Source organism: Panthera uncia, unplaced genomic scaffold (assembly GCF_023721935.1).
Source record: "Panthera uncia isolate 11264 unplaced genomic scaffold, Puncia_PCG_1.0 HiC_scaffold_1102, whole genome shotgun sequence".
NCBI lineage: Eukaryota > Metazoa > Chordata > Mammalia > Carnivora > Felidae > Panthera > Panthera uncia.
In genome coordinates, this window is record NW_026057703.1 from 1 (window position 1) to 17121 (window position 17121).

Sequence of the window (17121 nt, forward strand, 5' to 3'; positions counted from 1 at the left end):
GAGCCCGAGCCGCCGGCGGCAGTGAGGGGCGAGGGCGGTCAATGCAATTGGAGGGGGGCAGTGCAGATCCCTGGCGTGCGTGGCCACAGCCGCCCACCGGGTGGGGTGCGGGGCTGAGCAGCACAGATAGCCAGCCCTGGCCTCTGGAGGTGCAACGCACCGAGGTGCTTCGGCAGCTTCGGGCGGAGGTGCAGAGGGGGGCGCAGTCTCCAGCCTGGACGCGCTGAAGACACCGCGCGCATGCGCTCGCCTCCGCCTCTGTAGCTTTCACCACCCGGCTGCCGGAAGGTGTGCTCACTGCGCATGTGCAGTGGTAGAAAGGGCGGCCGGCCTTTCCCTTAGTTGACATGGCAGTTACGGCGTTTTGCCAGAATTTGGGGCCAGACATCCCGTAGAATTAAAAGAACTGGAGATACACTTTCTGAGTGCTTTTTTGTTTGTTTGTTTTCCTTTATTGTTTTAGTTCGATAAACGTTAGGCTACCATCCACATTCGAATATATACAACGTTCGATCGCTGTCTGACAGGGTAAAGGTAGCCCTTTGACACTCACGGGAAATGTCGCTTGATGGGGGGCAAAGGTGACATTTAATACACGAAGGTTCCTGTCTTAAATTCTCTTTAAAGAGTCGTCCCATTAAAAAATATAAGGCGAGAAAAACTCTATTAAGCTTTAACTTAATTATTGGCCCCCGCCCCCTAACTTAAAGGGAAACCTAAAAAATCACCCCGTGGAACCTTGGTTCAATCTACAGTCCCTTATCCGCCCCATTCTTTGCGCATGCGGTAGAAGACCTTGTTCATTGGTTAATAGAGTGGAAACTGCTGAGCACTATGATTAGTCGGTGGGAAATTCCACCACGTTGTGATTGGTCCGCAGGAACGTCTTGGAGCGCGCGCGGGAGCGAGCTTTGAAAGTTGACCACCGTGGTGGCTAGCCGGTTCTTGGGAGATAATGGTGGCGCTGCCGGGCCTTGGGAGTGGCCTGCAGCCCTGGTGCCCGTTGGATCTCAGCCCTGGTGAGAAAACGAGGCCGTGAGTCTCGGGGAGGCCGAACTGTGGTGCTTTGCCACCGCGGTGCTCCTCTGCCCGGGCTTGGGGTGGGGGTGGGGCCCTCCTCTTGGCAGACTCTGGGATCTCCAGGTCTGTGCACTCTAGGGCATTGGCGAGCCAGCTCTTGAATAGGGGCTCAACCTAGTAAAGGAACGAAAAAAGGGGGGGGGGGCTTATATTGTCTGGTTTTTTAGTTCTTTTGCATGTTTTCTCGGCCTTGCTTATTCTGCAAATCTTCACCGACAGCCTCATCCATTTTTGTGGTTTTACATAGCAAATCTATTTCTTCGTTCAGACTTACTTCCTGAAGTTCATGTTCGTTGGTTTAAATGGATGTCTCACAGGCACCTCAAACGTCACATGCGTGAAACTGGGATTCCTGAAGCCAGCTAATGGTAGCAGCCAATCCACAAACCTGGGAGTCATAACATTCTTCCTTCATCTTTCATGCTTACAACCACCGGTTGTCCTCCCCTCAGAGATGTCTCTCCTTGCTCCTTTTCCTGATGCTGCTGTCCATCAGCAAGCCCTTATTATGGGCAACCTATGCAATTGAATTATCCAAGCAGCTTTCTCATGCTAACTCTTCCAGCCCATTCCCCGCATCTCTTCTGGGGTCACTTTTGAAAACACCATCGTCACCCTGTCAGGTCTTTAAACCTTTAATGTTACCCTTCTATTTGTTAAATAAATACCAAATCTTTGGCATACCCTGTAAGAGCTTTCACCATTCACTGCAGTGTTCTTTTCTAAGAGCTTAACCTTTTGAGTCAAAATAATGGGTGGGATTGGTTCCATAGCTTACGATCTCTGTATCACTGGGCAAGACGCTTAACCTTGCGAAGCCTTAGTTTCCTTACATGTCAAATGAGGATTAAAATAATATCCACCTCACAGTTTTGTGAAGATTAATACCTGGCACATAGTAACTGCTGAATACTAATAATGACTCTCCCCCTTCACACGAAGACTGAGTGCTATAACTATTTTGTTCATTTTTAAACAGGTTATACTTTCTTTCTCTTAGTTCCCTCTGTCTGGGATGCATTTTTTTTGCATTTCTTTCCCTGGTAAACTCCCACATTTAGGTCCAATTGAAGCAGAATCATTCTTCCCACCTCTGTCATCCTTCCCACCTCTCCCATAATATTTTCTGTTATGCTGTGTAGTGTTTTACGTACCTGTTACTGTTTTAACACTGATCCATCGTAAAAATAATAATAGTCGCTATCATTTATTGAAAAAAAAATTTTTTTGAGAGAGAGAGTACAGGGAAGGGGTAGAGAGAGAGGGGCACAGAGGATCCAAAGCAGGTTTTGTGCTGACAGCAGTGAGCAGCCTGATGTACTCAGACTCACGAACTGTGAGATCATGACCTGAGTTGGACACTCAACTGACTGAGCCACCAAGGCTCCCCTGAATTTTTTTATTTCCTGACACCAGATCTTTTCTTTTTTCATTGAGACTTGGGTAGGTGTAATCCAGAAATGAAGTAAAAATACTGGTATATGTTTAAAAATATGCATATAAAATAAATGGGAGAATATATGAAAGAAAGAGACAGGAAAAGATAGAACGTTTTTAGGAAGAAGACCGTATTTGTTAGGAGAATGATTAGGAAAGAGTGAATGAATAATTAAATTGTGGTAAACCGTCAGTTGTTTCACATGCCCCTTTGTGCTTATATGCTTTATTTGGGTTTATTAACTTGATTGCAAGAGTTCACACAGGGACATCTGAGGCATTCTTTTATTAACCTGTCTCCAGAATGAACTTATGGGGTAGCCATATCATTAGTGTTTTGATGTGTCATTCCATAAGGCTGTCATATCTAAAATGTGTGTTCCTTCTTGATAATTTCAGAAGATGACCAATCTTTTAGCAGCTGTCAGTTCTGATTTAAAAAAGATGTTTTAACCTTTTCTGCTTTCGTTTAATTATGCTACACTTCTATTGTATAATTCTGGTGAATTATGACTAGTTCCTTTTTTGTTTTTGAACGTGCCTGGTGTCTAAAATGATTGGTGTTTTACTTGTGATAGAAAAACTATTGATTTCATTGCATTTTCCCACTAGAATGGGTGGACACAGTGTGGGAACTGGATTTTACAGAGACCGAACCTTTGGATCCCAGCATAGAAGCAGAAATCATAGAGTCTGGATTGAATGCATTTATAAAACTATATGAAAGTGTTTTTCCCTTTGCTACTGAAGAACATGGATCTACAGAGGTAAAAAAAAAAAAAAAAAAAAAAAATCGAACCAGCCATCTTTAGGTGTTAGAAGTGGAAGATGAAAGTCTAATCTAATCTGAAGCTTAGCCTTTTTAGTATACAGTTCATAAGGAGTATGGTAAGAATAGCATAAAGAATGTGGTTCATCTGTTAGAAAATCCTAGTAGCTAATAGCTAAGTCAAGTGGGGAAATTCAGATTTAGGCTTTGAAATGCGAGATTCTGTTAGGAAATTCTTAGAGAGATGTAATGGGTCACTGGAAATGTGAATTGGAAGACTAGGAAAGAAGTGAAGATTTAATAAAATAGATAGAGTCCTCTCAATTCTGAGTCAAGGTGATGGATGAAGTGCAACAATGCATGAGGTCAGGGAGGAAGAGAAGAGGACAGGACAAGTTTAAAAAAGCTGGTTGAGGGTGACCTATAGGTGCACAGTCAGAGTGTGGGGAGTGTTGATATGAAGACCAGGAAGTGGCCAGGTACCACGTGCTGCAGAGGTCATGGGCAGGCACAGTCACCCCTCAGAGGTGATTGGATCATCCTTGGTGACCTGTAAGGTCACAGTTACAGGGAAGTGGGGTGGAGCTGAAGTGGCATTAGGAATGAGGAGGTAACTACTATAAAGGTAGGAGGTGATTTCTTCCAGAAGTTTCATGGTGAAAGAATGCAGAGTACTGACAGGATTTTAAATGGGCTCTTCTGTAAAAGTGGCACATGCTAACTAGTGTAGCTAAGCCAAGGCATTACTTGCCATTTTCCCTGTCTTCAGGGGAACAGCAAGTATAGGGTCTGATTGCTTGAACTTCCGTGGGCCTGTGGTTTTTTCAAGGTACTCTAGGATAAATCATTTAGTTCCCTGCTGTTTGGTTTATAGAAATAACCCGTTTCCTTATCATGTGTTTAATTGGCAAAACATGGAACCACGATACAATTAATAAAATAGTGGTTTATAGTCTAGGGTATATTTCCTTTCTCACCTTGGCTACTTATGAAATCTGCTGAGGGAGAAACTTTCAGGTATTTCTTTTCCTGTTCCCATTGCCCATAGAGATTTACATTTAAGTAAACGGCTCTAATTTCTTCATTTAGTAATTAGAGCGATAAATGATTTTGAGTACATTTAATATAGCTGGATGGGTAACTTCTTTGAGTAAACACAAATATAGGGTGTCCTAAAGGTCTTACTATAGTTTTTGGCTATGATAATTTCAGAAATATATATGCTTCAAACCTATCCCCAAATTGTTTTGATATCTAATTATTTAAATTTCTTATATACTTATTTATTTTTATAATTTTGAATACTACATTTTAATTTTTTTTCAATCCCTTAGAAGATAGCAAACGTTTAGAATTAGGAGCCAGGTTGGTCTTTTTTTTTTTTTTTAAAATAAGGTACTAAATACTTGCAAAAATTAAATAATAGGAGATTTTCCAATTTCTCTAATTATTGGCTTTTATGTTTCTCCCTCCCCACAGAGCATATGGGCCTTCTTCATTGAAAACAGTATTTCTCACAGGGCACTGGTGGCATTGTTCTATCACTTTGTTCAAACAGTCCATAAGAAAAGTGTCAGTGTGCAATATCGACAGTATGGCCTTCATGCTGCTGGGCTTTATTTTCTGCTGCTGGAAGTACCAGGTATGTAGATATTTGATCATAAGATAAATATATTTTTGTTTTAAATTTCTACATTGTTTTGAACTCTTGTATTTCTTTTTCTCACTTATAAAATGAGGCAGGGGCAACCCATCTTATAGAGTCGTTCTAAAAATTAAATACAATGAGTCTGTGAAAAACATGGCTTGTTATAGGTGTTCAAGAAATGTGTTTCCTTTGTTTCTTTAAATTTTTTTTTTTAGTGTTTATTTATTTTTGAGAGAGACAAAGACAGAATGCAAGTGGGTTAGGGGCAGAGAGAGAGGGAGACACAGAAACAGAAGCAGGCTCCAGGCTCTGAGCTGTCAGCAAAGAGCCTGACGTGGGGCTCGAACTCACGAGCTGTGAGATCATGACCTGAGCCGAAGTCAGACACTCAACCGACTGAGCCACCCAGGCGCCCCAAGCCTCGTTTCTTTAAGTGTGTTTGTTTTGTAATATGCTGTGTCTATAACCTAATACGATTAATATCAGAGGGATAAGGCTGAAGGGGTTTGTTTCCAAGCTATAAGAGCTCCATTTCCACCCACCACCATCTAGTATAAAAACCTGATACCACCCACTCATCTCCTGACTCCCCGTCCAGACTGAGAAAGACTGCTGGAGAGTCATTGTGTTATATATATATCTCTCTCCTATGCAGATATGGAAAAATAGGTTAAAACCATTCTAATAAAGAAAACATGAGAATAGCTAGTAATGCTTGATGAAGGAAAGCACAGGAAAGGAGTCTATTTATGAGCACTGTTCTACTTCCCTTATTGTCAGAGCGCTCAGGTGGCTGTTCCTCCTGTGCGCAATAAAGGAGTCCCTTCTACACACCCCAAACCTAAGGTAAGAGAGGCTGGAACAGAGGGAGATGTGGCTGGAGAACCTAAAGTTCATATAGACAAGAAAATCACAAGATTAGTCAGCATTTATGCTGCTTGTCATAGTTTACACAAGTTCATTTGTAATGAATGTTAAGGATTTATTCCATGTGATTGGGAATTGGTAAAAAGACATATAAAGCCTTGAACATTAATTTATATTATTGTTAAAGCTCCCAATCATGACTTTTGAAATAAGTTCCTAAAGACTTTAGTTGCTAAGCAATATCTCAGTTGGAACTGAGTTGTCTCACAGAAGAGTGGTGATTTTAGGAACCCAGTTTTACTCTTCTCTTCCCTTGCTAGATGCAGATCCTTCTGATTAAGGTTGAGATTTATGCCAAAGCAAAGAGTGTTGTTCATTATTGGCTACTTGCATCTTTCCAGAGAGTGTTTTTGCTAATTACCTTCTGTTTTTAAATGTTTCCAGATTATGGTTGGGATGCTGTTGATACTTAATTTTTAATCATAGTGTGTTCTTTTTCAAGATGTTTTGGTTATTCTGGGTCCCTTTTATTTCCATGTGAATTGTAGGAGTTACATGTCAATTTCTGCCCAAAAAAAGGTTTCTACGATTTTGATAGTTACTGCACTGAATTTATAGATCAATTTGGGGAGTATTGCCATCTTAACAACATTACGTCTTCTGATCCATGAACACAGGATGTCTTTCCATTTAGGTCTTCTCTAATTTGTTTCAATGACATTTTATACTTATCAACGTACACTTACTTGGTTAAACTTATACCTAAGTATTTTATTCTTTCCCGTGCTATTGTAGATGAAATTGTTTTCTCAATTTCATTTTCAGATTGTTTACTGGTAGTGTGTAGAAGTACAATTTATCTACTTATTTATTATTTAAGTATAGTCAATATACAATGTTATGTTAATTTCATGTGTACAATATAGTGTTTGGATAAGTCTGTATGAAAAGTCTACCTTATGCTATGCTCACCATAAGTGAGGCTATCATCTGTCACCACTCAATGGTGTCACAATACCATTGAGTATATTCCCTGTGCTGTGCATTTTATCCCCATAACTTACTCATTCTGTAACTGGAAGCCTGTACCTTCCACTTCCCCTCACCCATTTTGCCCATCTCCCAACCCCTCTCCCCTTTACCAACTACCAGTTTGTTTTCTGTGTTTATGGGTTGTTTCAGCTTTTTTTGTTTGTTTTGTGTTTAGTTTTCACTTATATGTGAAATCATACGATATTTGTCTGACATTTCTTTTTTATTTTTTTGTTTTTAACATTTATTGATTTTTGAGAGACAGAGACAGTGTGAGCAGGGAAGGGCAGAGAGAGAGGGAGACACAGAATCTGAAGCAGGCTCCAGGCTCCAAGCTGTCAGCACAGAGCCCAACCCGGGTCTCAAACTCACAGACCACGAGTTCATGACCTAAGCCGAAGTCAGACACTTAACCCACTGAGCCACCCAGGCTCCCCGTTGTCTGACTTATTTCATGTAGCACATACCCTCTAGGTCCATGTGTGTTGTTGCAAAAGGCAAGATTTCATTCTTTTTTATAGCTGAGTAGTATTCCATTACTTCCATCTCACATCTTCTTTATCCATTCATCTATTGATGGAATCTTAGATTCCTTCCATGTCTTGACTATTGTAAATAATGCTGCAGTGAACATAGGGGTGCATTTATATTTTTGATTTAGTGTTTTTCTTTGGGTAGATACCCAGTAGTGGAATTACTGGATTGTAGGGTATGTCAATTTTTAATTTTATGAGGAACTTCTGTGCTATTTCCTTTCCATGGTGGCTGTACCAACATTACCACCAATAGTGCATGAGGATTCCTTTCTCTCCACATCCTCACCAACATTTGTCATTTCTTGTCTTTTTGATTTTAGTCATTCTGGCAGGTGTGAGGTTATATCTCATTGTGGTTTTAATTTGCATTTCCCTGATGATTAGTATTTTTGAACTTCTTTTCATGTGCCTGTTGGTTATTTGTATGTCCTTTTTGGAAAACTGTCTATTCAGGTCTTCTGCCTTTTTTAAATCAGAAAAGTACAGTTGATTTTTTTTTTTTATTTTTATTTTTTTAAATTTTTTTTTTTTCAACGTTTTTTATTTATTTTTGGGACAGAGAGAGACAGAGCATGAACGGGGGAGGGGCAGAGAGAGAGGGAGACACAGGATCGGAAACAGGCTCCAGGCTCCCAGCCATCAGCCCAGAGCCTGACGCGGGGCTCGAACTCACAGACCGCGAGATCGTGACCTGGCTGAAGTCGGACGCTTAACTGACTGCGCCACCCAGGCGCCCCACAGTTGATTTTTTATTACTGATCTCATACCCTGCAACTTTGCTGAACTCATTTATTGTTACTAATAAGATTTTCTATATATAAGATCATGTTGCTTGTAAGTAGACATAATTTTACTTCTTTTCCAGTTTGGGTGCCTTTTATTTCTTTTTCTTCCCTAATTGGCCCTGGTTAGGTCCTCCAGTATAGTACTGAGCAGAAGTCAGGAGGTGGACATCTTGTCTTGTTCCTGATCTCAGAAGGAAAACTTTCAGTATTTTGTCCTTAAGTATATGATATTTGCTGTGATTGTTGTAAGAATCACCTTTATGAGATTGTTGTTCCTAGTTTGTTGAGTGTTTTATTATGAAAGGATATTAGATTTTATTATTTGCTTTTTTTGTATCTGTGGGATGGTCTTGTGGTTCTTTATTCCAATAATAGAATGTATTATGTTGATAGATTTTCATGTTAAACTAGTTTTGCATTTCCTTGATGATAGTGTATAACCTTTTTATGTGTTGTCAGATTTTGTTAGCTAATATTTTATTGAAGATTTTGCATCTGTATTCATAAGGGACATTCTTTTTTTGATATGCCTTTGTCTGGCCTGGGTTTCAGGATACCAGTCTCATAGAATGAGTTGGGTAGTGTTCTTGCCTTTTTTATATTTTGGAGGTATGTGAAGAACTGGTTGTTCTTCTGCCTTAAATTTTTGGTAGAATTCAATAATGAAGTCATGTAGGCATGCAGTTTGCTTGGAAAGATTTTTGTTTGCAGAATCTGTAGTGATATGTCTTCTTTCATGTCTGATTGATAATTTGTATTCCTTTTGTTGTTGTTTTCATCCCTGTAGATAGAGGTTTATTAATTGCATTGATCATTTCAAAGAACCACTTTTGATGTTATTGATTATACTCTATTCTTTGTCCATTTCTTATTTCAGTGATTTTGGTCTTTTATTGCCTTCCATCTTACTTTGGTTTAATTTGCTTTTATTCTGATTTCATAAGGTGGTTGCTTAGATCTTTGTTCTCACTTACTTCTCTTATCTGGCAAATTTCCCTATGTACAGCTTTATCTGCACCCTGCAAATTCTGATGATTTGTTTTCATTATCATTGAAGCGAAAGCAGTTTTCTGATTTTTCTTGTGATTTCTCCTTACACCTCTGAGTTATTTAATAGTGTATCCAATTTCCAAATATTTGAGGACTATCCTGAAATGTTATTACAGGGCTTAGGGGTACTGACCTCTCGCGCAGTCAAAAATCCCTGTGTAACTCTTGACTCCCCATAACTTAACTAATAGCTTACTGTTGACCAGAAGTCTTACCAATAACATAAACAGTCAATTAACACATATTATTGTGTATTTATTTTATACTGTTTTCTTACAGTAAGCTAGAGAAAAGAAAATGTTATTAAGAAAATCATAAAGAAAACACATTACAGTACTATACTGTATCGGTACCATAAGTTTGCATTCTTTCTTTACAAGATGAATTGTCTTGCTCTGAGTACCTATATCAGTGTTGTCTTATGGGATACAAAACACTTTAGGTGTTATAGGTATTATTAACATTAGACAAAAAAATAAAAAGATAACATGAAAAAGGAATTCATATTTATTTATAGGTATAACGATTCATGCATTGATAAGCAGCAAAATGATTGCTTTATGGTAGTGTAGTATAAGATTAGTTCATGGGAGCCTAGGCTATACACTAATGAATGAATCATTATGAAGTTTTTATGGCATACAGTATTACAGCTGTATTCATAATGCTGCATTGGAAACATTGTTACATTAAAAAAAAAAAACACCTGTGATGATAGGCTGATACACAGTTTCTTCAGTTACCAGAGAAAAAGAGATACTATATGGTAATGTAACTCTTTGAAAGTAAAGTTCTTTTTTTTTTTTTTTTTTTAAGTTTATTTATTTTGAGAGAGAGAGTGAGAGAGCACATGGGGGACCAGGGGGAGGGACGGAGAGAGAGAGAACAAATCCCAAGCAGGCTCTGCACCGACAGTGTGTTAGCCCAATGTAGGACTCAAACTCACGAACCATGAGATCATGACACGAGCTGAGATCAAAAGTTGGATGCTTAACCAACTGAGTCACCTAGGCTCCCCTGAAACTAAAGTTCTTTTTAAAGTTTATTTATTTTGAGAGAGAGCGAGAGAGCAGGAGAGGGGCAGGGAGAGAGGGAGAGAGAGAATCCCAAGCAGGCCCTGCACTGTCAGTGTGGAGCTTGACATGGGGCTGAAACTCCCAAACCATGAGATCATGACCTGAACCAAAATCAAGAGTTGGATGCTGAACCAACTGAGCCACCCAGGTGCCCCTAAAGTTCTAAAACAGTAAGAAAATTAACATATTGTTAATTTTATGTTAAATATTACTCACCTTATGCCTATGTAAGAATAGGCTGTCCACTTCTACTCAAATCTTGCACATGGTGTCCTACACCGTGAATACTTAGGTAATGATGATGAGAACACAGAAACACCTTGTATAGTTCTTGCTATACACTTATTAGATGTTCACACGAAGATAACACATGCACAGCAGATAAGATCACTGACTGTACAGCATGATGATTATTTGTTATTCATTAAGTGGAAGTGGACCATCAGAAAGGTCTTCATCGTCGTCTTCATGTTGAGTAGGCTGAGGAGGAGGAGGAGAACGAGCTGGGGTTGGTCTTGCTCTCTCAGAGGTGGAAAGAGAGGTACACACAGGGTCATTTCACAGAAAGACATTGTAATTTGTCTGAATTTCTGCTTTTTCATTTCTCTAAAAATGTTTCTGTATGGTACCAATCCTTTATCCATCATTTGTTGTAGTTTCAGTGCCCATATCATAGAAGAGTCCATGTAATAAAAGAAAGGAGTGAAAAGCAGTCTTAAATGATCAGAACCCTTCTGCTAGATTGTCTAACATCGATTTGTTTTCTGGCACTTTTTTTTTTTAATGTTTATTTATTTTGATAGAGACAACATGAGCAGAATAGAGGCAGAGAGAGAGAGAGAGGAAGAGACAGAATCCCAAGTAAGCTCTGCACTATTGGTGCAGAGCCTGAAGCAGGGCTTCATCCCACGAACCATGAGATCATGACCTGAGATGAAATCAAAAGTCAGACACCTAACTGACTGGAGCTACCCGGGCACCCCTGTTAGTGTCTTCTTTCTCATTGTCTGGCACTGATTCAGAGGCACATCATCTTCTGTTCATTCCTGTGGTGTTGGGCCTGTTAGCTCTTGAATTTCTCCAAGATCTATATCTTGAACCCCCCCCCCCCCCCCCGACACACACACATTTTTTTGCCATATCCACAGTCTCTTTCATGATTTCCTTGATTGGCTCTGTCATAAGTCCTGTGAAGTCATACACAAAATGTGGACACAGTTTTCTCCAGCAGGAATTTATTGTTTGGAGCTGGATGGCTTTCATGGCTTCTTCCATAACAACAGTGGCATCTTCAGTGGTGTAATCCTTCTAGACTTCGATGATGTGCCCTCTGTCAGGATTGTCTTCCATAGGGTTGACAGTCCTTTCCATGGAGTACCGTGTGTAATGAATCTTAAAAGTCTTTATGACTCCCTATCTAGAGATTGTATTAGAGATGTGTCTGGGGGCAAGTAGATCCCTGCCTTTTGTCTTGAACTCATGGGGTTCTGGGTGGCCAAGGGCTTTGTCCAGTATCAAAAGAACTTTAAAAGGCAGTCATTTATTGGCAGGGTACTTCCTGACTTCAGGGACAAAGCATCAATGGAACCAATCCAAAAAATGGGTTCTCATTATCTAGGCCTTCTTGTTTTACAACCAAAGGACTGTCAACTAATGTTTATCTTTTCCCTTCAACGCTCTAGGGTTAGCAGCTATATAGAAAAGTGCAGTCTTGATCATAAACCTGACTGCATTTGCACAAAACAGTAGAGCTAACCTATCCCTTCCTACCTTAAATCCTGGTGTTTGCTTCTCTCCCTCAACTAATAAATGTCCTTTGGGATGTTTTTCTCCAGAATCAGGCACTTTTGTCTGCATTAAAAACTTGTTCAGGCAGATGTCCTTTCTTCTCAGTGATTTTCTTAAAGGTGTCCGGGAACTTGTCTGCTTGCCTTTTGGTTGGTGGAAGCTGTTTCTCCTGTTATCATGACATTTTTTTAAGCCAAATCTCTTTCTAAAGTTATCAAACCATCCTTTGCTGACATTAAATTCTCTTACTTTAGATCCTTCACCTTCCTTTTGCTTTAAGTTGTCATATAATGACTTTGCTTTTTCTTGAATCATACAGGTATAGCTTTCTAATAACAATCCTACACCCACATAAAGCTGCACTTTCTTTTCTTTTCTTTTTTTTTTTAATGTTTATTTTGAGAAAGAGAGAGAGCACAAGCAGGGGGGGTGCGGAGAGGGAGAGAGACGGAGAATCCGAAGCAGGCTCTGTGCTGTCAGTGCAGGAGAGAGACAGAATCCGAAGTCAGGCTGCTCCTTGTAATGTCATGAATTCTCTTTGTTTCTTGTGAGCACTTCACTAGTGGCACTTCATATGGGCTCCATGGTGTTGTTCACAGTTTGCAGCACTGGACTAAACACAGTGAAAAATACTCAAAAACTGCAAGAGATCACTTTTTCCTGCAATACACAGTTTACTGTAGAGACAATCTGCTTATACTGAGATGATTAGCATCAAATGGTGTTAAGTGGGTACCCACAGTATTCAAGCTCATTGCAATATGAATGGGAGGTGGCTATAAAATTATGATAGTAGTACAGTAGCTGTATGCCATTATAACTTAACACTGCATTTTTATGTTTATATTTCTCTCAACCATGCATTCCACCACATACAGCCTGTAAGTGTTGTGTGTGTAAGTTTTGATAAACTTTAACTTTTATGATAGATTTGTGTGTATTTCATGGTAGTAAATTATAAAACAGACTAGTGTCTACATATATTCAATGCATAATGACATCCTTTTTTAAAAATTCTTTTTATTTTTGGGACACCTGGGTGACTTAATCGGTTAAGCATCCAGCTCTTGGTTTTGGCTCAGTTCATGTGTGATCACGTGGTTTCAAGAGTTTGGGGCCCGCGTCAGGCTCTGCACTGGCAGCGTGGAGCTTGCTTCGGATTGTCTCTCTCTCCCTCTCTCTCCCTCTCTCTCTGCCCTTCCCCCACTTGCACTCTCTGTCTTTCTCAAATACGTAAACTTAAAAAAAAAAAAAAAAAAGACAAATCTAACCCACTTTTATTCTTTATGAATAGGCAGTGTAGCCAATCAAGTATTCCACCAGGTGATGTTTGACAAATGTATTCAGATTCTAAAGAAGAGTTGGCCTCAGGAATCTAACTTGAATCGGAAAAGAAAGAAAGAACAGCCTAAGAACACTGAGGCTAATCCAAGAGGAAATAGGAAAAGAGGAAAGCCACCCAGGAAAGAAGATATTGAGGTAAGAAGTAAGTAGAATAATAAAATGTATCTGTACGAACACATGATTGTGATATAAGTGTTAACTTTATATTAAAATATGGTTTCAAGCATTGTGATTATAACCAAATGATCCTAAAGCATCATCAGGTTTCCAGTGTGACTTTAAGTTGCTTCTCAGGCTTCATTTACTGCTGAGAATATATATCTCTACCTTTTCATCTTTCCAGCCTCCCCATAATCTCTCCCCAGCCTTGTTCCCAGGTATGCTTGACAATATCTGAACATGTATATTTGCACATCATCTGTTGTCATCAGAGAGGATGGTTGAAGTATACTAAGGACTCATGTCCATAAGAGCATAATGGAATAACATTAATTCCAAATTCTTGTGTGCTGACTAGGTAGAGAAAACTTCCAAGAAACATAAGAATTCCCATTGACACAAAAACGCAGAGCTCAAAACTACTGTACAGTCATCTGGTCCAATGATTTACTGTTCTGGCTGTGGAAACAGAGCAGTTAAGGGACCCGATCAGGGTCCCATAACCTCAGAAGCTCAGCAACCACCTGGAGTTTAACAGACTTGATCTGAGTACATTGAAAACCATTGGACAAAGTGTTAGGCATTACTATGCAGTCACCTATATACTGCTTTATAATCTAGGTGGATGAACTAGAAGAACAGGAAGATGAGGAAAGTATTTGCTTTTCTGCCCGAGACCTTTGTCAAATTCGAAATGCCATCTTTCACCTGTTGAAGAATTTTTTACGGCTTCTGTCCAAGTTTTCCCTGAAAGAAAAGCCACAGTGTATACAGAATTGTATAGAAGTAAGTGAGAATTCCAAAAATCCTTGGGGCAACCTCAGAAGGGCAGAGATGATGGCTAATACTTAATGAATAGGAATAATCAGGCCTCTTCTTTGTTCTATTTTCTAGGTCTTTGTTGCATTAACTAATTTTGAACCAGTTCTTCATGAATTTCATGTTACACAGGCCAGGTGAGGCTCTCATTCTTCCAATGCTGAAATTTAAATGTAATGTAATAAATTTTGATCTCACAGAAGTATAAATGCTATTTTATCCTAATTGGCACATAGGTAGAGTTTATTCATTTGGATGTGGTTGATTATAGGGTTAGTGAATATTCCAAATAAAATCATATCCGTTAACTAATCTTCTGTCTTTTTCTTTAGAAGCCTTAACCAAGCAAAGTACATACCAGAACTGGCCTATCATGGATTGTATTTGCTATGCTCCCCAATTCATGGAGAGGGAGATAAGGTAAAGGAGACAAGGACTTAATTTAGTTCCTAGTTGAATTGAAAGAATCTGAATCATAATGGAAAACCATTGGCAGCATTTGATGTGATGCCATTTTAACTAGGTCATTTTCGCGACTCTGTATCATGTGTAGCATAAAAAGCATCACCACTTCTATTTGCTGCCTATTCTTCATAACCAAACTGATATTCAAATACTTGGAGGCCATGGCAAATTATTGTTAGGTTTCATACATAAAAAATGGTTCCAGTGTAGATTAGGTAGGAAGAACACTGAACAGGGTGTTATATTTAGAGAAATAGTTACCAGGTTGTTCTGAAAAGACTAGACAGTCATGGAATTTTCAAGTTTTCCTTGGCAATGCTTGGCAAGTTTCATGTGCACTTCAGTATTTCTAAAATGTTTATATCATTTTAGTTGAGAATTCTACAGAAATATTACTAGTTATCATTCCTGGTTAGTATTCATATGTGGATTTTGCCCTTTGAGCTGCCTTATCAGTATCACTATCTAAACATTGGAGTCAAGGATGTTTTAGCATTATGGTGTTAATACACTTGTATATCATTAATAAAACAAGATCATGCCAAAAATGTGATAGACTGAAGTCATATGACTTTTGGTGGCTGTGCTACACATAATTTCTAGGACGAGTTACATGGTGGTTAATAAGAAGGTTTGAGGCTCTCGGGCCAGGTTTTGTACACCTGTGTTTCAATTCTGGCTCCACCCTGTCTAGCTGTGTATTCTTGTATGAGGTACTCAGCCTTTCCAAAGCCTCAATCTTCTTAGGTGTGTCAGGAGGAGTAAATGAAAGAATGCCCTTCAGATGCGGAACATAATGCTTGTTGTTTAGAAAATGTGCTATATTTTATCATTTATTATACCGTTATCATTTCTGTGTTTAAAGTATGGCTGTGTTAGAACTCACATGAATGTTTTCAATTTCCATGCTCTTGATAAAATTGGAAAGATTAGCTGGATTGGGAAATTTATGCCTTTAGGTCCACAGTGCCTCTAAAGATGTAGGATTTTTTTAATTGTGAAAGTATTGACTTGATGTTAGACAATGTCGGGTTCAGCCAGACTTTTAATCACTTGACTTTGGGCAGTTCACCTTTGGAATCTCTTTTATTAGGTGTAAAGTGGAAATAATAATACATATGAAGTAGGAATGCCTTGCTTACCTCCTGCAGTTTTTGTGAGGTTTAAGATCAAATATAGTAAAATCTAGTAATACATATGAACTTAACACAATGCCTGCCACATATTTGGTTTTCAGTACATGTTTTATTTACAGAATGAATGAATTGGTTAGGTGAGTAAATTATATGAGAAATGTTGGAAGGTGCAGTGTAAACTTCAGGAAAATTCAAGTGTAAAGTATTCTTGTTTCTGTAAGAGATTCTGTGAGAGATTATCAATAGCATTTTTTTGCCGTTTAGAAGTGACAATTAATTCTCTATTTGCCCTAATTTCAGGGCTGCAGTTTGAGAGGGTGAGGAGAGAAACTAAATGATACTCCTGTCATTATCTATAAGCAGTGTTTTCATACTGTTTTCATCATGTGTTGATTGAATACTTGGTAATTATCCAAGAAACATTTCCAGTGGTCACCCAAAAGCTGTGTTAATCTGACTTATCTTCTTGGAATGGTTTACTGTGGTCTGCATGTCTATCTTTGAGGCCCTTGAATTCTCAGTCATGCCTTAAATAGAATTTTCTTCTCTTCCAGGTTATAGGTTGTGTTTTCCATCAAATGCTAAATGTGATATTAATGGTAGAAGCAGGCGAAGGAGCCCATCGTGCTCCCCTTACTGTTACATCACCAGTGATCAACAGTAGAAACCAGGCAGTGCAGTTCATCAGGTGAAGCACACACAGCTTGGCATTTTACTCTCTTTATCACTCTCCCTTAAGTCTTCTGGGCCCTGTATTACCGAGGTTACTGACACCTATGGAAACTAACAGATTTCTGTCCTGTTGTGGTTTTGGGATCAAAGTAAAGTACCTCAGAGCTCCTGTGGTTCATGTGGTCTGGGTCACTGTTGGTAGCCTTTGCACTGGGGCTTTGTTGAGGGATACAGAATCTAATTCATGGGCTAGCACCAGCCTCCAGCTTGATTCCCACCAGCCTGTAAGGCCAGGCACTGAGCAATGACAGTTACTTCTTTTATGTTTGTTTTTTTTTTTTTTTTTTTAATTTTTTTTTTCAACGTTTTTTATTTTTTATTTTTGGGACAGAGAGAGACAGAGCATGAACAGGGGAGGGGCAGAGAGAGAGGGAGACACAGAATCGGAAACAGGCTCC

The 17121-nt window shown here is 39.2% G+C and overlaps 1 protein-coding gene across 1 annotated transcript; it reads left to right on the plus strand.

The window, feature by feature from the left end:
- The first annotated feature begins 855 nt into the window (after positions 1-855).
- Positions 856-16698, plus strand: LOC125916759 (condensin-2 complex subunit D3-like). Its single transcript, XM_049623056.1, has 8 exons — positions 856-1019; positions 3130-3284; positions 4766-4928; positions 13363-13547; positions 14193-14357; positions 14466-14527; positions 14723-14810; positions 16546-16698. Exons 1-8 carry the CDS (start codon positions 956-958, stop codon positions 16681-16683), a joined length of 1020 nt encoding a protein of 339 aa, XP_049479013.1. The 5' UTR covers positions 856-955; the 3' UTR covers positions 16684-16698.
- The last annotated feature ends 423 nt before the right edge of the window (positions 16699-17121 follow it).

Coding starts and splice junctions, on each gene's coding strand:
- LOC125916759 (XM_049623056.1), top strand. CDS start 956: ATGGTGGCGCTGCCGGGCCTTGGGAGTGGCCTGCAGCCCTGGTGCCCG. Junction 4,929..13,362: donor TCTGCTGCTGGAAGTACCAG/GTATGTAGATAT, acceptor CTTTATGAATAG/GCAGTGTAGCCAATCAAGTA. Junction 14,811..16,545: donor TTCATGGAGAGGGAGATAAG/GTAAAGGAGACA, acceptor CTTCTCTTCCAG/GTTATAGGTTGTGTTTTCCA.